Source organism: Aquarana catesbeiana, linkage group LG05, assembly GCF_042186555.1.
Source record: "Aquarana catesbeiana isolate 2022-GZ linkage group LG05, ASM4218655v1, whole genome shotgun sequence".
NCBI classification, from domain to species: domain Eukaryota; kingdom Metazoa; phylum Chordata; class Amphibia; order Anura; family Ranidae; genus Aquarana; species Aquarana catesbeiana.
This window is the reverse complement of record NC_133328.1, coordinates 399,574,453-399,596,740: the sequence shown is the minus strand read 5'-3', so window position 1 is coordinate 399,596,740 and position 22,288 is coordinate 399,574,453. Positions and strand designations below refer to the sequence as shown.

The 22,288-nt window shown below is 44.7% G+C and overlaps 1 protein-coding gene across 8 annotated transcripts in view; it reads right to left on the bottom strand.

Annotated features, from left to right (window-relative positions):
- Window positions 1-22,288, bottom strand: part of KDM1B (lysine demethylase 1B) — a 119,229-nt gene that overhangs the window by 60,938 nt on the left and 36,003 nt on the right. For all 8 annotated transcript variants that reach the window (XM_073631124.1, XM_073631126.1, XM_073631125.1 and 5 more), the window contains 5 exons: window positions 21,191-21,367; window positions 20,907-20,981; window positions 20,238-20,375; window positions 17,311-17,482; window positions 5,595-5,722 (listed from right to left, as the gene is read on the bottom strand). In XM_073631124.1, coding sequence (XP_073487225.1) covers window positions 5,595-5,722; window positions 17,311-17,482; window positions 20,238-20,375; window positions 20,907-20,981; window positions 21,191-21,367 — 690 coding nt within the window. The remainder of the gene's footprint in view (window positions 1-5,594; window positions 5,723-17,310; window positions 17,483-20,237; window positions 20,376-20,906; window positions 20,982-21,190; window positions 21,368-22,288) is intronic.

Sequence of the window (22,288 nt, the reverse complement as noted above, 5' to 3'; positions counted from 1 at the left end):
CCAGGAAGAAGATAACAATCATAGGCTATAGGTACAATTGAAAATTTGATGTAGGGGGGACTGAGGGGTTTGGGGGGGGGGGGGTTGGGTATGGAAGGGTGATATGGGTCGATTTGGATTGTGTTCCCGGTGATCGGCCGGCCCACCCCACCCGCAATATCCATTCTGTGGGGAGGGGTGGAGGGGCACACTTGGAGCCCCACCTCAGGACAAAGAGATTTGGAGAGGGCTTTGATCTTTAGGGCCCTCAACGATCTAGGGACCTGCATGGGGCCAAGTCGGGGGGAGGGAAGGGGGGAGTGGGAGGAGGCAGGGGGGAGGGGCAGGGGGTGTGGGGTGGATGGAGGGAGGGGGAGAGGGGATACAGTGTGCAAATTGTATAAAAGAAGAAGAATAACCCCTTACAGGCTAGAGGAGCAGAGAAGGCAGAAACAAAAAAGCTCCTGAATAGACCATTATCCTGGATGGGGCGTATTAACACCATAAAAATGGTTCTTCTCCCAAAAATTACATATAAACTTCAAATGTTACCAGTAAGGTTGCCACAGTTCTATGTTAGAAAGCTAAAATCAATAATAACAAACATTATATGGAAAAGTCGAGAGTTTCCTTACAGATATTAAAACAGGAGAAAACAAGAGGAGGACTGACTGTCCCTGATATTCAAAAATATTATAAAGCAATAATTCTATCAAGAGTAATTGAATGGGTAAGGGACAATAAAGAAAAAAGATGGGTAAATATAGAAAAATTTTACAGTAAGGCACATTTGGGATCCATAATCTGGAACCCCCCCCCACTACAGAACGTTAGACGAAAATACACACACTTTGACACGGGTTGTATTAAAGATTTGGGACGCAACGTATAAGCACTTCAATAAGAAATATAACCCACCTTTAATAGCATTAAAAGAAAATGAGTATTTTGCACCAGGAAAAATGAGTATGGGGGGAAGTGGATAAAAAATGATAAAGTTCAACTTAGAGATATAATAAAAAAAAGGAAAAATAGTTGCACTTCAAGAGTTAAAACAAAACACAGAAGTTTGGGTGATTGATGCATGGAGGTACGCACAACTGGAACACTTTGTGAAGAAACTACCTCAGCCAATAAGATCAGGAGATGAGTTGACTGTACTGCAAAGGCTGTGTATTACAGACAACACAAAAAATACTATATCAAAGGTTTATAAAATGTTGCTAACGGAGGATGAGGTAGAGGGACCCCCATTCATCAAAAAATGGGAAAGGGAATTGGGGACACAGAAAGACACAAGCACTATTAGGAAAATCTTGGACCTAGCCCATCGTTCGGCAGTTGACATAAAAACAGCCGAGATGAATTATAAATGTTTAACCAGCTGGTACGCAACACCTGATAGAATTAGTAAATATCAAAGGGGTATGGGTTCCTGGAGGACTGGGCCGACTTCTCAGTCGATAACCGGTACTATAGAAGGGACGGACTGCACCTAAATGAGGAGGGTGCAGATCTGCTGGGAATGAAGATGGCCAAAAAGTTAGAGGGATTTTTAAACTAGGCAATGGGGGGGAGGGTCCAGAGGTAGAGATAGCCAGCGCAGAAGATATTCCAGAGGGTAGTATTGGGGGCATTAGTGGTAGGTTAACCAAAGCACAAAAACACAAGGTAAGTATAGTAGCAAGTCCTAGTTGCAATCTCGAAACACCCAATACGAGGACAATATGCGACCGGTCTAAACTATGTGGCATGTTCACCAATGCCAGGAGCATGGCAGACAAGATGGGTGAACTAGAGATACTGTTGCACGAGGAGGATTTGGATTTTGTGGGAATTTCAGAGACCTGGTTCAACAGCTCTCATAAATTGGCTGGCAAACATTCAAGGGTATACCCTATACCGCAAGGATAGAGAGGGTAAAAAAGGGGGAGGGGTATGCCTATATATAAAGAATAATGTACATGTGTAATGTGTAAAGTAAATGAGAGATGACATCGCTGAGGGAGCTAGGGAGGAGGTGGAATCCTTATAGCTCCAAAGGGATGAAGCTAAGGGGAAAATAATACTGGGAGTATGCTATAGGCCCCCTAACCTGAGGGAGGAAGTGGAGACAGATCTCCTATCACAATTTGGATTAGCAGCAAGGATGGGAAGTGTTATCATAATGGGGGATTTTAATTATCCAGACATAGACTGGGCGGAGGGAACCGCGCATTCTTTTAAGGCTCGCCAGTTCCTTAATGTCTTGCAGGACAATTTTATGGGTCAGATGGTAGACGCACCAACTAGAAATAAAACATTACTAGATCTACTGATTACCAACAATACAGACCTGATCTTGGATGTGGAAATACGGGGCAATTTAGGTAACAGCGATCACAGGTCAATTAGTTTCAGTATAAGTCACACAAATAGGAAACCTAAAGGCAATACAAAGACACTGAATTTCAAAAGAGCCAACTTCCCTAAACTACAAACCTTGCTAAAAGGCATAAATTGGGATAAAATATTAGGAACAAAGAATACGGAGGAGAGATGGGTTTGCTTTAAGAGCATATTAAATAAGGGCATTAGCCAATGTATCCCATTGGGTAATAAATTTAAAAGAGCGAACAAAAGTCCTGGATGGCTTAACTCCAATGTAAAAATGCATATAAAAGCAAAAGAGAAGGCCTTCAAAAAATACAAGGTTGGGGGATCATCCTCAGCATTCAGACTTTATAAAAAATGCAACAAGAAATGTAAGGGTGCAATTAGGACGGCTAAGATCGAACATGAAAGACACAAAGCGGAGGAGAGCAAAAAAAATCCCAAGAAATTCTTTAAGTATGTAAACAGTAAAAAAGGGAGGACAGACCATATTGGCCCCATAAAGAATGAGAAAGGACATCTGGTTACAAAGGATGGGGAGATGGCGAAGGTATTGAATGTATTCTTCTCCTCAGTCTTCACGAGTGAATCAGGGGGCTTCAGTAACCAAAACTGCAGTGTTTATCCTCATGACACAACACAGGAAGCACCTCCATGGTTAACAGAGGACAGAATTAAAATTAGACTTGAGAAACTTAACATTAATAAATCACCGGGACCAGATGGCTTGCATCCGAGGGTACTCAGTCAAGTGATTGCCAGACCGTTGTTCCTAATTTTTACAGACAATCTACTGACTGGAATGGTACCAGCTGATTGGAGAAAAGCCAATGTAGCACCAATATTTAAAAAGGGCCCAAAATACATCCCTGGGAATTACAGACCAGTTAGCCTAACATCAATAGTATGCAAACTCTTGGAGGGGATGGTAAGGGACTATATACAAGATTTTAGTAATAAGAACGGTATCATTAGCAGTAATCAGCATGGATTCATGAAGAATCATTCTTGCCAAACCAATCTATTAACCTTCTATGAGGAGGTGAGTTGCCATCTAGATAAAGGAAGGCCCGTAGACGTGGAGTATCTGGATTTTGCAAAAGCATTTGACACAGTTCCCCATAAACGTTTACTGTACAAAATAAGGTCCGTTGGCATGGACCATAGGGTGAGTACATGGATTGAAAACTGGCTACAAGGGCGAGTTCAGAGGGTGGTGATAAATGGGGAGTACTCGGAATGGTCAGGGGTGGGTAGTGGGGTTCCCCAGGGTTCTGTGCTGGGACCAATCCTATTTAATTTGTTTATAAACGACCTAGAGGATGGGATAAACAGTTCAATCGCTGTATTTGCAGACGATACTAAGCTAAGCAGGGCAATAACTTCTCCGCAGGACGTGGAAACCTTGCAGAAAGATCTGAACAAATTAATGGGGTGGGCAACTACATGGCAAATGAGGTTCAATGTAGAAAAATTTAAAATAATGCATTTGGGTGGCAAAAATATGAATGCAATCTATACACTAGGGGGAGAACCTCTGGGAGAATCTAGGATGGAAAAGGACCTGGGGGTCCTAGTAGATGATAGGCTCAGCAATGGCATGCAATGCCAAACTGCTGCTAACAAAGCAAACAGAATATTGGCATGCATTAAAAAGGGGATCAACTCCAGAGATAAAACGATAATTCTCCCACTCTACAAGACTCTGGTCCGGCCGCACCTGGAGTATGCTGTCCAGTCCTGGGCACCAGTCCTCAGGAAGGATGTAATGGAGCGAGTACAAAGAAGGGAACAAAGCTAATAAAGGATCTGGAGGATCTTAGTTATGAGGAAAGGTTGCGAGCACTGAACTTATTCTCTCTGGAGAAGAGACGCTTGAGAGGGGATATGATTTCAATATACAAATACCATACTGGTGACCCTACAATAGAAATAAAACTTTTTCGCAGAAGAGAGTTTAACAAGACTCGTGGCCACTCATTAAAATTAGAAGAAAAGAGGTTTAACCTTAAACTACGTAGAGGGTTCTTTACTGTAAGAGCGGCAAGGATGTGGAATTCCCTTCCACAGGTGGTGGTCTCAGCGTGGAGCATTGATAGCTTCAAGAAACTATTAGATAAGCACCTGAATGACCTCAACATACAGGGATATATAATGTAATACTGACACATAATCACACACATAGGTTGGACTTGATGGACTTGTGTCTTTTTTCAACCTCACCTACTATGTAACTATGTAACTATGTAAAGTCGGCAGAATGTTGGCGGGGCTATAAGGAAGTGGGCACTATGGCTCACCTTTGGTGGAATTGTCCGACTATTAGAAAGTATTGGAAAAAGATTTTAGCTTACATTAAAGAAATCACTAAAATGGAGGTAACGGAGGACCCATGGATAGTGCTCTTCCACGGCACAGAAGGAGATGTGAAACAGTATAGGGCTTCCTTGGTTCCACATTTATTAAATGCAGCAAAAAGGCTGATTCCTAAAAACTGGCTAGTAATAGAAAGCCCTCAGATATGGGAGTGGATAAATGCCCTGGAGGAAACTTATATCATGGAACGGATGTCCTATAATAGAGAAGAAAATAGGGAGGTGGTAAATGACAAGTGGAAGTGTTGGAGTGAATTTAAAAAAACATGGAGTTATGCAGAAAAAATTAGAACCTAGACCAGTAATTGAGGTTAATAAATATAATGCACATAGGATGGGTGGGTGGGGGGGGGGGTTGATGGAGGGGAAAATTAATTATTGGTAGTGAAATAGAGTGTTATCATAACAGAGAAATATTCTTATTGATATCTAGGTTGGTGGAAAATTTTGTAATGGCACCTTTTCTTACTGTTTTCTATGATGACAAGCTACGATGATGTGAAAATGAGAAGGGACGTACATGAACAGCTGAGCTGAATTAAGTCTCTCAAAGAATTCACTGATGTGGCAGAAAAGAAAAAAAAAGAAAGAAAAAGGGAAAAGGAAAGAAAAAAAGGAAGGAGAAAGGGAAAAAAAATAAATAAAAAATAATGCACAGCTGCACCAGAATCTGTGTGCACCAGTTTTAGTAAATCTGCCGCAGTAAGTGCAGAAATGTGTATGTAAAGTTAAAAGAGATATTTAACCCAAAAATGAAACAAAAATCAATAGGAATGGACAACTTTACAACAAGTCAAAAAAGGATAATTTATTATTTCACTTGATAATTTTACACAGAAAAATGTGCAAAAATTAAAAAGAACTCACATTATGTAGATTGCTTCCACAAGCATATTCCAGATTCCCAAGGTGGAACTGTAAGACCTTTTCTTCTACATCTGTGAACTGGATGCCAGATTCCTGTATGAATGTTTTGTAGATCTCTTGTATCTTATCTAATTAAAAAAAGTGTATCTATTACATTGCAGAACAGTAACACATAGAATTTAAATAATACCTTAATTAGGCTATAAACTGAATTTATATTTTTAGCAAGGGGAGGTATAATGAATGGATACCAAGATAAAATAATATAGTACATATAACTAAAAAAAGTAAAGCTTTGATTCTGTAAAGCTGGCCAAACATGAAATATGAAAATGGCCATCGTGGCTTTGACTTGTTCTTCATCACCCCCATCTTGTTAAGAGAAGGGAGGACTCACAAATTACTGCCCAATCTCACTATTGAACCTGGACATTAAAATAATGACTAAAATCATCTAATTTCGCCTACATTTGATTGTAGGTTCCCTCATTCATAAAGACCAGGTCGGGTTCATCCCTGTGAGACAAGCTGGGGACAATGTCCATAGAGCAATTTTGATAGCTCGGGCAGCACGTTCCCACCAGGTTCCAACTTGCTTTGTGTTGCTAGATATTAAAAAAGCGTTTGACTCGATTTCCTGGCCCTACCTACAATTTGTACGACGAAAATGAGGATTTGGGCCTCACTTCCTCTCTTGGGTCTCCTCCCTCTATACTCTACTCTCCGCGTGCGTTAAATATGCCGGTTATAAATCAGCCTCTTTCCCAGTACGAAGCAGAATGAGACAAGGCTGCCCCTTATCTCCACTCTTGTGTGCCCTTGTCATTGAACCCCTTGCCCAGGCAATACGTTCCAACCCAGACATTAAAAGGACTCGAACTAGGTGGCCACCATCACAAACTCTGTCTGTTTGCTGATGACATTCTCCTTTTCCTCACCTCCCTGCTGACATCTTCCCCAAATCTTCTCTCCACATTAGATCGGTTAACCCACAGAAATCACAAGTCCTTAACGTCTCCCTGCCCCAACCTCTATTGTCACAACTTCAACATGCCCATCCATTTTCATGGTCATCTATGCATTGAACTTACAGCAGACCACGCAGCCCTCTATTCTGCCAACTACCCCCCCCCCCCCCCATGCTATCTCACCTCACCAGCCTTATGTCCTCCTGGTCTACACTGCCTTTAGCTTGGTTAGAACGTATTAACGCTATCAAAATTATAAAAAATTATTCTCTCGAAGATCCTTTACTTATTCCGGGTTCTGCCCGTCCCCATCCCCTCACACTTCCTCAGAAACTTGCCTATATGGGGCAAAACCAGACCGTGTGTACCCAAATCAGTCCTATATCTTCCCAAGCTCCAAGGCGAACTAGGTCTCCCTCACTTCACCAAATATTACCAGGCGGCCCAGCTGGCCCAATTACCAAAATACCACACTACTCACTATATACCCCTTTGAGTTGCCTTAGAATCCGTGAACTGTGACCCTCTCTTGGTGGTCAACCTACTCTGGCTCCAGCCATGTGATCGCAAGACATTAAAAAAACCCTACTGTGGGGGCGTGACCAGAAGCCGACCTGGATGGGTGCCTGATCTCCCAGCTCTCTCAGCCCACAGCATAAACGGCACTTTCTGGAACGATCCACCACACCTACATCGAGGATCACCTGCTCATTCAAAGCCCGGGGCACATCGCAACCCCCTCTGGGTACCTCCACGGACCTTCGCTCCCGCTTTCTCCTGCCGGACATGCCACTAGGCGGGAAGGACAAGATGGTGCCGGACGCCTCTGCATCCCGCTCCCGGATCTCCGTGCAGCTCTCACCATCAGCTCCCCTCATGCATCGGACCCCCAAAGGTCCCCCGCTGGCTGTCAAGGAGCCCTCCTCACAAAACGGAGCAGGGAATCCCCCCCAACTACCCCAATTTCCCAGAGGCCCCGCCATGTGGGCTGCAGCCCGCCATATCTAATCCCCCATCCAGCACTACACACAGTGCTCTGAGACATTTCCGAAGCTGCTGAGGACAGCCTCGGACCCCTGTGTCCATGGGACAGAAGCTGTATCCCCTACCACATCAGATTTCTCCCAGGACAACCCGGCTCTGCCAGGCCCCGCATACCCCTCCAGCCGGACACCTCAAGAGCCTGAGGACATTCATGCAGCCCCTTGGGCCATGGTTGCTACCTCGCCCCCCCCCAAAAGCACAGAGACTATCCCACTCAAGGGATCCCAGCACATCCAGGGCGCAGCCAGCTCAAAAACCCACATATGCACAAAAGGCCCACTCCCCGGCCCTCCTTCCATCGGGGACTCACAATGAGAGGTCCCCCCAACAAATGCAGGGATCAACATGGTCAGACCCGTGGAACCCTCCAACAACACGATCACACCTAGCCTCTGACATGGCTACCACGAGTCCCCAACCTCTACCACTCTGCCCGCCATCACCCCACTAGCAGTATGGGCCTGCACAGGTACCCCCTTTACCCCTCCAATGGCACGTCTATTTGCAAGCAATGCCAACTAAAGAGGACTTTAGGCAAGTAATAGAGGATGTGAAATCCACCTGCCGCGCAGAAATTCAGGTTCTCCAAACAGGCCTCAAACACTTGGCAGATAGAGTGGAAATTGGGGGTGCAACGGATCAAAAAACTCACAGATCGGATCGTTCCTCGGATCAGAGTCACAGATCGGATCATTTTTCGGATCAGCAAATAATAATTGAATTTGCAAAAACCTGTGAAAATTCCACCACCATATAGTCCCCACTGTAATATCCACAATCTCCCCACTGTAATATCCACAATCTCCCCACTGTAATGTCCACGTCATCTCCCCCACTGTAATATCCACATCATCTCCCCCACTGTAATATCCACGTCATCTCCCCCACTATAATATCCACGTCATCTCCCCCACTGTAATGGACATCTCCCCCAGTGTAATATTGGCTGAGTATGGCTGGGTACGGCTGAGCATGGCTGGGTACGGCTAGGTATCCCTGAGTATGGCTGGGTATTGCAGAGTATGGCTGGGTATTGCAGAGTATGGCTGGGTATCACCGAGTATTGCAGAGTATGGCTGGGTATTACAGAGTAAGGCTAGGTATCACCGAGTATTGCAGAGTATGGCTGGGTATGGCAAAGTATGGCAGAGTATGGCTGGTATGGCTTAGTATGGCAGAGTATGGCTGGGTATGGCTGAGTATGGCTGGGTATTGCAGGGTATGGCTGGGTATTGCAAGGTATGGCTGGGTATTGCAGAGTATGGCTGGGTATTGCAGAGTATGGCTGGGTATTGCAGGGTATGGCAGGGTATTGCAGGGTATGGCAGGGTATTGCAGAGTATGGCAGGGTATTGCAGGGTATGGTTGGGTATTGCAGGGTATGGCGGGGTATTGCAGGGTATGGCTGGGTATTGAGGGTATGGCTGGGTATTGCAGAGTATGGCTGGGTATTGCAGAGTATGGCAGGGTATTGCAGAGTATGGCTGGGTATTGTAGGGTATTGCAGAGTATGGCTGGGTATTGCAGAGTATTGCAAGGTACAGCAGAGTATTGCTGGGTATTGCAGAGTAGGGCTGGGTATTGCAGGGTATGGCTGGGTATGGCAGAGTATTGGCAGGGTATGGCAGAGTATTGGCAGGGTATGGCAGAGTATGGCTGGGTATTGCAGAGTATGGCTGGGTATTGCAGAGTATTGGCAGGGTATTGCAGAGTATTGGCGGGGTATGGCAGAGTATTGCAGGGTATTGGCAGGGTATGGCAGAGTATTGCAGAGTATTGGCAGCGTATTGCAGAGTATTGGCAGGGTATGGCAGAGTATTGCAGAGTATTGGCAGAGTATTAGCAGAGTATGGCAGGGTATGGCAAAGTATGGCAGGGTATGGCAGAGTATGGAGGGATGGCTGAGCACGGATGGATGGATCCATGGATGTGACTGCAATTGTCACAGAGCAGTGCTGTGGGCACTACAGATCCAGCCCACAGCGCTGCTGCCATCCGATCTCTCCCCTCCACTGTAAAGATCAGTACACAGAGGGGAGAGAGGAACCAGCGTCATGACATGTTTGTTTCCAAGTGATTTCTCCGTCATTTGACTGAGCGATCACGTGGTAGACGGCCACCGGGTGTACCAAATGGCCGCTGCTCCGGAGCTAGGTCGAAGCCGCTGCCTTTCCTATGGTGTGCTGATCCGAACAGGTTGAGCCATTCGGATCACGGATCGGTGACGATCCGTTGCACCCCTAATGGAAATGGCAGAAGAGGAAATCTAGGAAACAAAATTGGCCGTTTATAGGACCCAACTCCAGGGGCAGACCACTGTTCCCTGCTTAGAGACATGCAGCGACACGTAGAGGACCTGGACAACAGGGGGCGCCGAAACATCATCCGCGTGAGGGGTATACCCCAGCCAGAGGGCTCCGAAGACCTGCAATCAACCCCGCAGACCATTTTCAATAATCTACTAGGCGAACCGCCTACAAAACACAGAAATGGACAGAGCCCACCGAGCCCTATGACCCAAGGGAGCCACCTCTAAACCAAGAGATATCTGCAGAATTAGCTCCTATCCCCTCAAAGAGGAAATCATGAGGCAGGCCTGCCTGGCACGCAAAGTGACTTTTGACGGAGTCCAGATACAATTATATCCCGACCTATCCTGGATCACCCTGCAAAAACGCAGACTTCTGTAACCTTTACTGCACACATTGCAAGAAGAAACCATTCCCTACCGATGGGAGTTCCCCTTCAGTCTCACTGCAAAACACCAAAGCAAATCTGCCATTCTAAGATACCCGGAAGACCTACACACTTTCTGTGATACCTTTTAGATACAAAACCCCCAACTACCGGATTGAGACTTAGTGGCCACGCCACCAACACCACCCACAGTCTGGCAGAAAGTACCCACCTCTAACCGTCCCCGGAACCCGAACACTCACCGCAGATCCACCAAGCACAAAAGCAGCTGAGACGCATTAACTGCAACTTCAAATCACCACAAGACCCAAACACTTAGACTCTGCAGATGAATCTGCCCTGGACAATTTTGTCTGATATTCTTTCAACCTACAGTCCCCCAAAGTGCCCCAGCGTTAACTCCCAGTTTATTACAAGTGCATGTCTCGGATGAGACTCGAGAGTGAAGGTTTTCTCTCACACACCTACCACCCCCCCCCACCTGGTTTATAGTTTAGAGCTATTCAAAGTTCACTTGTTTTCTTTGACCAGTTAAGGGCTCCCCTGTGCCCCTTCCCAGCCCATCCACTTGGCATGGTGTCGGGGAGGCACCTGGGAAACCATCTTAACCTAGGCCCGTTGGCCTTTCAAGGTTTAATAATAATGTTTGCTCCTTTTTTCTCCTGCTATCTTGCACTAACTGCCTTCCTTTCTTTTCAGCCTCCCCTTTTCTCCTCCCTCTCTAGTCATCATCAAGCCTGCAACGCAATATGCAAAGAGTAACTTGGTCTCCTCCCGAGGAATGCCTGCTCCCGGTCCTTGGCCTCAGGAACCTCCACATCTGCATCAGGTAAGCACACATCCCCTTGCCCATACCCAACACCATGGCTAAGATCTTATCTCTAAATGTACATGGCCTTACCTATAATAAAAAAAGGCATCTGGCACAAAGGGAGTTCAGACAGTCAGGAGCAGATGTTATACTGGTCCAAGAGACCCATTTTGACAAAGGGGGCTCCTTTGCATTCGCCTCCAAATACTACATCCAGATCTTCCTCTCATTGGGTACCCATAAAAAAGCTGGGGTGGCCATACTTATTAAGCGCGGGTCCCCTTTCACCTGCTCGGCTCAGCACTGCGACCCTCATGGTCACTTTATCATACTACAGGGACTCTGGCAAACACAAGAGGTCACTTTCTGTGCCTTATATGCCCCAAACACTAAACAACACAGCTTTCTGTCCAGGGTATACGCCTGCATTTTCCGATCAAATCACGGGATCCTTGTGGTGGGGGGGGGGGACTTCAACCTAACCCAATCAGCAACTGCGGAACACCATGTGGCGAGCCCCTGGGCATCTCCAACTCGGGTCCTCAGGGACTCGAAGATATTCCGACAAATCTCTACACATTATGCTCTCTTTGATGCCTGGAGGGCTCTCCACCCAGGCGATTGGCAGTATACTTTCTACTCAGCCCCCCATCGCACACACTCCCGCATTGACGACACCACACTCAGAATAACATGCACAGCTCAGATACTTCCTATTTCTTGGTCAGATCATGCCCCTATCCTGCTCATGTTAGACTTAGGCGCTCCCAACTGTAGACCATATAACTGAAAACTAAATACATTCCTTCTCCAACACCAACCCGCTCGGGTAGAATTAAACACCACCCTCAAACATTATTTCATGGAGAACAACACCCCAGAAGTCTCTCTCCACACTTTGGGAAGCCCACAAGGCAGTCCTCTGGGGTAGGTGCATGGCACTGTCCTCAGCAATGAAAAAAGACGCAATGAGCATGAAAGTGCAAGCAGAACGGGAACTCTGTGTGCTTGAATGTAAACTCCAACTCACCCCCACAATATCCCTCCTCAAAAAGATAACTAACCTACGTGCAACCCTCAGTGACCTAGCCCTAGGCAGCACTGAAAAAGCGCTGACCAGACTGAAACAACTGTTCTACGACAAAGGGAACAAAGCACACTCCCTCCTAGCTAAGAAGCTATGCTATCCCACATGCAGACCCCACACCAGATTAAGGACAAATCGGGCCAACTGTTATCCCACCCCACAGAGATTTCCATACCTTCGCAGATTTCTATAAAGATCTCTTTAACAATCCGGACATCCTCAGTAACCCCCCTCTCCTGACCTCTCCCAATGCATGCGACAATATTTGGAACAAAGCGGGATTCCCCACCTACAACCCTCTGACCTACCGTGACTCATCGCGCACATCACCGACGAGGAAATAGAACTGACTATTAAATCCCTACAATCTCACAAAGACCCAGGTCCGGACGGATTTCCCTATGAATACTATAAAACATTTCTCCCTCTACTGCTCCCCCACCTGTGCAAACTATTCAACGCCTTCCTCCAGGACACCCCCATTCCACCGGACATGCAGCGCTCCTTTATCACCCTATTTCCAAAACCGGGCATGGACCCCTCCATATGTGCTAACTACAGACCCATTGCCCTACTAAATTCTGACCTTTTAATCTTCACAAAACTACTCTCAATCTGACTGAACATGGTCCTTCCCTCTCTGATCCATAAGGATCAAGTAGGTTTTGTCCCACTTAGACAAGCTGGCGACAACACCAGAAAGGTGATAGATCTCGTAGACGTGGCGAACAGGGAGAATTCGGCAGCCTTGCTACTCAGCCTGGATGCCGAAAAGGCCTTTGACCGTTTAGAGTGGCCCTTCCTGTTCGCCACGTTACGCCACATAGGATTCAGGGGGCCCTTCATGCAGGCGATCAGACATCTCTACTCCAACCCCTCCTCTCATGTTAGGACCCCTTTTGCTCTTTCCACCTCTTTTAAAGGGGCAAACGGCACTAGACAGGGGTGCCCGCTCTCACCCGTTATTTGCACTCTGCGTTGAACCCCTAGCCGCCTCTATTTGGGACAACACGGACATACAGGGCATATCAGTCAGGGGCAAAGAGTTCAAAATCTCCTTTTTCACTGACGACATCATTCTCACACTGACTCAACCCCACATATCCCTTCTGATCCTGCATGCGGAACCAGACCGTTATCGAGCCCTCTCGGGATATAAAATCAATACGTCAAAATCAGAGGCCTTGCCTATTAACATACCTGAAGCAGAGATCAGACTTTTAAAAAACAATTTCTCTTACAGCTGGAAAACAACCGCCCTGAAGTACTTGGGGACCCAAATCACCCCAAAATTCACTACCCTATACCAAGCAAATTCCCCCCCCCCCCTCCTTTTCCGCTCAATCAGATCCTTACTGCTCCAGTGGAAAATACACCATATTTCCCTCTTAGGGCGGATCGCTCAGTTAAAATGACCATCCTCCCGAAGCTTCTTTATCTTTTCCGAACATTACCCATACCAGTCCCATACAAACACCTGAAAAAGCTTCAATCTGATCTATTCCACTACATCTGGAACTACAAAAGACATAGAATACCTAGGTCGGTAATGATGGCAGCGGGCGGTGAAGGGGGACTCGCGTTCCCCAACCTTATCAAATACTATCAGGCAACCCAGCTACGAGCAGTTGCTTCATGGTTCACCCACAGGTCATACAAAAAAATGGACAGAAATCGAAAAAATATGGCTAGCCCCGATACACCCGAATAACCTACTATGGCGTGCGAATGCGGAGGTAGCTCCCAAATGCCTGCTGGGCTCCATGTCCCAACTCAGGCGGCTATGGCGCAAACTATCACAACCTTATGCGTTGTCATCAGAGAAATCGCTATTGACCACTTTCATCTGTAATCCCAAGGTTCCCGATACCCTCACAAATCTGATGTCGCACATCACGGAACCTATTTCACTTCGGGAACCTAGTGGACCACAGGACACGCAAATTGTTACCCTTTCCTGAACTTCAGACCAAATACGATCTACCACGACAGGTGTTCTATGGATATCTGCAAATCCGACATTACGCACTCACTATAGTCCCTAACTTGCAGTTCCCCCCCCCATCCTCTTTTGAAAATAGAATCCTGGCGGGTACCGCACAGAAGGGTCTAATATCAGATATTCACAAGATACTAAATACCTGTCCCCTAGAAGAACAGGGTAAACATTCTTATATGATTAGATGGGAGAAAGCCGTCAATGAGGAAATTCCCATATAACAGTGGCAGGCGATATGGTCCCAAACAGCAAAGAGTTCAATGTGCACACTATATAAAAAGAAAACTCCTAAAAAATCCTCCTATTCTGGTACATGACCCCAGATATACTCCACGCCATTTTTCCCACTAGCTCAGACAGATGCTGGAGGTCAGGGGCGAAAGGCACCCTCCTCCATATCTATTGGAGCTGCCCATTAATCGCCCCATACTGGACCATGGTCCAGCAGCTACTAGCCCACCTTCTGGAGATACTGGTCCCGGCAACTCCCAAATTTTTCTTATTAGACTTATCACCGCTGAAGCTCCCCACACCATATAAAAAAACTAGTATGTCATGTCCTTACAGCAGCACGCTGCCTCATAGCCCTAAATTGGAAACGCCGCACCACCCCTTCTCCTGAAGCCCTTTATTCCAGAATTAAGGATGTCGAACTGATGGAGAAAATGATGGCTAGGATGCAGGACAGACTCAAGGCTCATAACAAGGTCTGGGAGCTGTGGCACCTTCGGGAGAACCCACCATGACCAGGTAATAAACTTACTTTGATGACTTCTTTACCCCCTTTCTTTTCCTTTCCCCCTCCTTCTCCTCATATAGAGTATTCTTGTGACTCTTACAGCCACATACAAAATATTACAGTTTAATAAATGAATCAGAGATACATATTTGACAAAAATTGATAAAGCTAGATAATAGTATACTACTGTCCTTAAGCACAACATCAGTATTCCTGAGTAAACACTTGAAAGTAACAATGTATACTACAATTTGCACCTTTGAAATTATGTACTTCTTTATACTGTATCGCAAATACAAACAATAATAAAATGTTATTTGGAAAAAAAAACCCTACTGCATGCCATTTACTATGAATCTGGGGCAACCTCAAAACCAAATTCGGATTCCAATCCTCACATAATCCCCTCTTGTCCTGTCCCCGCAACCCTGCTTTCTACTCAGCATGGTCCTCACCTTCTACCTTCCATAGATGGTCGTTCGCTTATCTTATCCGAGCCTACTCATTTACTACCCCCGATACCTTCAAAACGTTCCCTACACTCAGCGAGTCCCATGGCGTTCCTAACTAAAATTTTCTTCTTTTACTTCCAACCCAAACACTTATTTACCCCTTGCTTGCGCACCAACATCTCCCTTCCAGACCTATCAGCTTTTGAACACATCTGTAATAAGGACCCTTAGGCTCGAGTCCTAATATCTCTCATCTACACCCAGCTATTAGATCCCCCCAGACACACCTCCCTCCGCTATGCAATGCAATGGGAAGCTGATCTAGACCTCCATCTTGATACAAAAGACTGGTCTGACATTTGGCTAGCCACTAAATCTGCTTCCCAAAATATAGTAGCCTCTGAAACCAACTATGAGGTACTAATGCGCTAGTACTTAGTCCTTGCCCAGATATCGAAATGCCTCCCATCCTACTCCTCTAATTGTTTGAGGCTGTAATGAACGAGGCACGTACCTCCACATTTGATGGAGCTGCCCCCTAGCCCAAACATTTTGGACCGAAATCTTCCACACTATATCTACTCTGGTCGACAGTACCCTTGACCTCGACCCCTCCATTGCCCTACTTAATAAAAAACCTCTAGACCTGACTTGCCCCCAATTCAAATTACGCCTGCAGGTCACCACAGCTGCAAAGCAAACAATCGCAAAGGCCTGGAAAAACCCCCCCATCTGAACACTTTGGAAACGAAACATAGAATCACTAGAGCGATGATCCACGCTATGATCCAAGTCGTACTCTTCGATAAAGTCACCAAATTTGAAAGACTTTGGTAACCCTGGGTAGATAATTTTCTTCCCCCCGATTGTGATAGCCTCCTACTCTGCCCTTAAGCCACTTCTCTCCTAAGTTTATATAGCCAGAAGACTCCCCCCTCCTTCCCCGGTGACTCCTCTTCTCTCTCCTGCTCTTTCCCCCCCCCCCCTTATCTCCTCTTCTTTTTCTCCGTTCCTTAATGGCTCATCCACCTCAATGGGCTCTCCCCTCAGGATACACAAATCTTCCATGAAACCATGATCGGATACTCATACTTCCTCGTATTTGGTCTGACCCTCTTCCCATCTCATTCCCAAGACTTGCTCTACCTAGCTCTCACTAACATAAGCAGCCCACAACTAATCCCAGATCCATGCCTCACTACTGACTAGATATATATTGATACATATATATATATATATATATATATATATACATCGCAGATATATATTTTACACTTGCTGGCTCTGAATGCACCGTACTATTGCTGCTACCACTTTCTTCACAACCTGGGCTATATCCCTACTGGTTCCATGGATCTCCTATGTTCCACCCACTACCATTGCTCCTGTGAGGTGTTCTCCTCCTCCCCCCCCCCCCCCCCGCCTCTACATCATATACCGATTTCCCTTTCCTACTAAAATGTTTGAACAGTAGATTAAAGGTCAACTGAATGGTTTCCCCCTCACGACGGAGCTTGTCCCCAGGTGGGCTGTTTGAGGGTGTTGGACAATCCCCCTGACCTTGAACTCAACCATTGAAAAGTAATTACATTGTCTACACAGGTTTGTTATTACTGTTTTGCCATTTATTCCCAAACCTACTGTATGACCTCACTCCCTATATCCCATTGTAAGGTTGACATTGTACCCCCCACCCCCCTCCCTTTCTTTTTTCTGTTCTCCCTATAAACATCAATAAAAATATTGAACAAGAAAAGTCAGCAGCTGCAGTATGTGTATCTGCTGGCTTTTCATTTTGCATAGGTGGGCGGACCTCCGCTTTAAGGTCATTGGTCAATAATCAGCACATTAATGGACAACCTTAGTTATGTTCTTAGTATTTACTAAGACTCTATAAAATATATTGAGTTAATAGATACCTCCAAGTGGAACATCTTGTTGCTGACCCTTATCTTTACGCCATTCTGCCACAACATCCAGTATAGCATTAAAATGAAAATCCATACGTTTGTCTATAGATGGGTCTGTTAACCTTCCGCCTTCTTGTATCAAATCACACTTTTCCCTTAGTTTGCGCATTGTTATAGCAAGCTGTGATTTCAATAACAAAGAATAAATAAGGGAGACTTAAAAAAACATGAGTTAGAAACAAAGAAGCATTGAGATCACTCATAAATTCAAACATAGCAATCAAAGAAAATTCTAAACTGCAATCACTTTATTAGTCATCAGAAATCTGAAATGAAATAGGAAAACATAAAATAGCCATTCTGATTTTACTATATAACTAATTTAAAGGAAGACAGAAAGAGAAACTATAGCAGTTCATTTTATTATCATTCAATGTTGCTGAAAAAAAATAAGGGAGGAAACTTTAACATGCAATGGGTCTACTCTACAACAATGTCACCACATACAGGAAGTTAATGACTGTAACAGAGTGTCATGGGGGTTCATCATCGCAGCGTCAGAGGTATAGCAGGCTGCAAATTTTTAACTGATTTTCTACTGCACTCTGCTGATTACACAGAGATAAGCTGATGGCATGTGCTACTGCCAAAGAAAAAAGTGCCGCTTACACCCTAAACAGTGGATTTGCAGGCCAAATGAGAAACTCTGAAAGGTAATGGCTAACCATCCAAAAATGAACACTTCTTGTATGGCCTGTACCAGGAATGAAATATGACCAGATAAGACATTTGAAAGCTGTCATCACAAGTGGATCACTTGTATTTCACCCATATTGTATTTCACCCATGTAGTGATTATAAGAGTGGGATGGAAAGAAACAAAAGTAAATTAACACGTTCCAAATGAAAAATATCAAATGCAAAAGTGTGTTGGCGCTAAAAACATACAAAATTAAAGTGAAAAGGGAAATGGTGATTACAAAAGCAAATAAATATATAAAGTCCAAAATGACAATCCCAAAACCGCCATTTTCAACCCACTTATCACAACACATTCCAAATGTCTTTTAACAACTTATTACTGCTAAATCATTTTATGTTTAAAACTAAATTCCAGGCAGATATAAAGGACAAAAAATCATTTAGTTCTGTATTTCTTGCTACAATTGTATTTTTTAAAAACCATGTAAGTACCAGAATTTGATTTAGTATCAGCCTCTTTCTAGAGCTGCACGATTTTGGCTAAAATGAGAATCACAATTTTTTTGCTTAGATAGATCACGATTCTCTCACGATTCTCGCGGCAAAACATCATCTTTCACATTAAGCAAAAAATATTGATTTTAACTTAAAGTGGAGTTCCACCCAAAAATGGAACTTCCACTTTTTGGATTCCTCCCCCCCCTCCGGTGTCACATTTGGCACCTTTCAGGGGGTAGGAGGGAGCAGATACCTGTCTAATACAAGTATTTGCTCCTACTTCCTGGCATAGATCACAGCGGCGCTTGCAGTGACCTACGCCACTTCCGGCGCCTACACTCTCCTCCACCGCTGTATTCTGTGAGACACAGAACACAGCAGGGACCAGAGAGGACGCGCAGCGTGACTCGCGCATGTGCAGTAGGGAACCAGGAAGTGAAGCCGCACGGCTTCACTTCCTTATTCCCTTACCGAGGATGGCAGCGGCTGCAGCCGAGAGCCGAAGGACGGATCGGCTTCGGCTGTCAACATCGCGGGCTCCCTGGACAGGTAAGTGTCCATATATTAAAAGTGAGCAGCTGCAGTATTTGTAGCTGCTGGCTTTTAATATTTTTTTTTCAGCAGACCTCCACTTTAAGAAAGAAGTGTCAGAAAAAGATTTAGACTTTAAGTGGTTAAACTTCCTCCATTTACATGTTGTTTAAAACTTGGCAGATTGCCAGGGTTATTTGTTTACAGAGAAGGTTATCCCTTTGATCTAAGAAGGAAGTTAGTTACAATGTTTCAAGTTCTAAACTTGGCAGACTGCCCAGATGCTTTCTTTTGACAGCTGAGTGAGCAGATAATCTCTCCACTTGTTTATATGAAAGAATTGGCAAACTCAGCAGGACAGATCATCAGAGGGGGTGAATGGAGATCACGATTTTTTAACGATTAATTGTGCAGCTCTACCTCTTTCAGTCCCTGTAAAGCAGAGCTCACACTAGAAAAGGGAGAAGCAGCATGGCGAGACAGTCTGCTGAGCTCATGTGCCAGTAAAGGACATGCGGATACAAGGAGAGTGACAAAGTGATGATTTCCCCACTGATCCAGTCAAGGCTGTGGGAGAAACAAGACCTGTTAACGTTAGTAACTGCAGCAGAGAAAAAACAGGTATCCTGGTCTGCTGTGTGGCAAGGCTGTGCAAATCTCAGGACCGATTAAAAGGCCCGTACTCACAATACGAAAATCAGATGGGAAAATTCGTACGACAAGCTGTCTGCCGATTTATGGATCGTTGGTACAGTGCTTTCGACAGCCTATTTCGCTTTTTCGTCAGACAAAAGCTGGATGTGCAGACTATAAAATTTTTGTCGGATGTCTGATTTTCATTTAATTAGTACGGTTTACGTACGAAAAAAATTGTAAGAGCAAAACTACGCATGCTCAGATACAGAGAAATACAAAACGATTCAAAACATTACATCACTTTTGATGTTGTATCCTGTCATTCGAAAATTTTCGTATTGTCAGCAACTTCTTCACTTTTGACAGGAGAGTAACATGCCACAAAAATCAGACATTCGGTCGTCCGAAAATCTAACCGTGTGTACAGATTTACTGAAATACTGATTTTTTTTTGTCAGGTAAAACAGTTCCCTTATGCACATTTCATCTGTATTTTTAGCAGATTGCCTGGAATTTAGCTTTAACAAAGACAATCCTAAATGTTAAACACAAAGACAACAGAAACCCACTTGCTCACACATTAATGCAATAGGGTTGTTTATGCAGCCATTCACAATCTGGGCTCCTTTTCCCACAGTGACTCCTTTAAAAGACTTATCATCCCAAACTCTACCACCGATCCTGTCTCTTGCTTCTAGGACCAACACCTAAAAAGAACACAAAATGTAGGTATAAAACCACCAGAAATAAAACGATAATTAAAAAACAATGTATGCAACTATTGAGCCAATATTCAGTAGAGTTTTCTGACTACCCTTTGTCTGTTGCTAAATGATAACTTTCCTCTAGATAAACATGACTATTTTAAGGGCCACTGACAGACTATATGCCACACGTAATACAGATTACAAGCAGTAAAAACAAACCTCTCCAAGTCTTTTCTTTTATTTTGCAAGGATTTTAGAAAACTTCACTGCAGGCCTACTGTATGCACAAATACCCAGAAGCACCTGGTATTTCCAGTTATGACCAATGAATAAGGGGTGGTGGGGGAGTGCTGGAAAATTAAGTATAATGTTCAGGGTGGAGGCTTTACACAAAGTCATCTTTTCCCTGAATGGGTACAGTGGCAGTGTCTTTTTAAATGAATGTCTTCATTTCAACTTTGAATAGAATTTCAACATAGAATTTCAGCAAACAATATAATGGGACATAAAAAAAGAAGTCTCTTTGCATACCTTGATTCCAAAGTTGTATAATTCTCGAGCAGCAGCCAGTCCTGCTGGTCCTGCCCCAATGACAATCACAGACTTCTGTAACATTAAGAAAAAATAAGGATGGATTTTATAGATTATGTAGATAGTGGATAGGCACAGCTACAGAACAGGCAACATACAAGTGCGTGTCATAGAAATCAGAAGTAAAATAATGCACTTGGTTAAAAAAGTCAAATGTGTTAGTAAAACATCGGTCATTTCAGATTTCTAGGTCACAAGGCTTAAAATGTTCCGTGTCCACTCACATTGTGGTATTCTTTAGGTAGTAGATACTGGCCAGGTGCAACAGACAAAACTCCTGTGTTAACCAGTCCTTTCCTGATCATAAAGTAGAGAATCCTTTCCACCTCCTGTACACAACGGATGCGAATCAGGCCCCTTACCATTATATGATGAGCACATGTCTGTGTTGTGAGCACCTCCTATGGATTAGAATACATAATGCAAAAGTATTTGAGCAAGTTGGTAAAAACATAGTTGTTAAAACTTTAGCTTAACTCAGGGCAGTTTCTTTTTTAGTTTCGGATTGCTTACTACAGTACTTGTTTGCCTCTGCCATTTAACAATTAACAGTGTACCTCTCCTTTTAGCCTCACAGGGTATTATAGTCTGCAGTTCTTTTGGTCCCCCACCAAAATCAGAGACATTGCACACCTTTCAGTGTCAAAGGACCAAAATCAGTGTTCATAGTTAAACACATTGTAGTATCCATAGAGTATTCTGGAAACTGATAGGGTGGGAATTAACAAAAAGTGTCTGAGACAAGTTCTAGCTCAAATAGTGTATTTTTCAACAAACCTTAGAAAACAAAACAAAAAAATCTGATTGGCTGTGCTGCAGCTTAGACAAGCTTGAGACAACGTATCTCAAACACTTTATATTAATTCTCCCCATAGAGCTCATTCAGTGTGTGTTCTCCCTTTGTTCACTTTGTCATTTACAAAACACAGCTTGCATTTTTGGATAAATCTGGGAAGTGTACATAACCCTCCAGGGCTGATCCTGGGTGGGTGCACTGGGTGCCCCACTCCCAAGCGCCACGAGCTAAGGCAGAGGGGGGCGCCAAAGCTCAGGTGCCGCGGATCCCCCTCCCACGTGCTCTCCGCGCCGGCAAATGATAGCAGCGGCGAGCGGGTCCGAAGAGGAGAAACTGTGCTGTCGCCCCCCCCTCAAGCCGCAGCTGTAAGGAGAGGGCTCTCTGTTTTCTACCCATTCCCCCTCCTTCCTTCGGTCAGCAGCTGGGGGAGTGACTGTGTCTCTGTGTGGAGAGAGCAGCTCCTCATCCTGCTGTACTCGGGAGTGGGGAGCGGCGCCCTCTCCTTCCTGAAAGAGTGTAACACCGC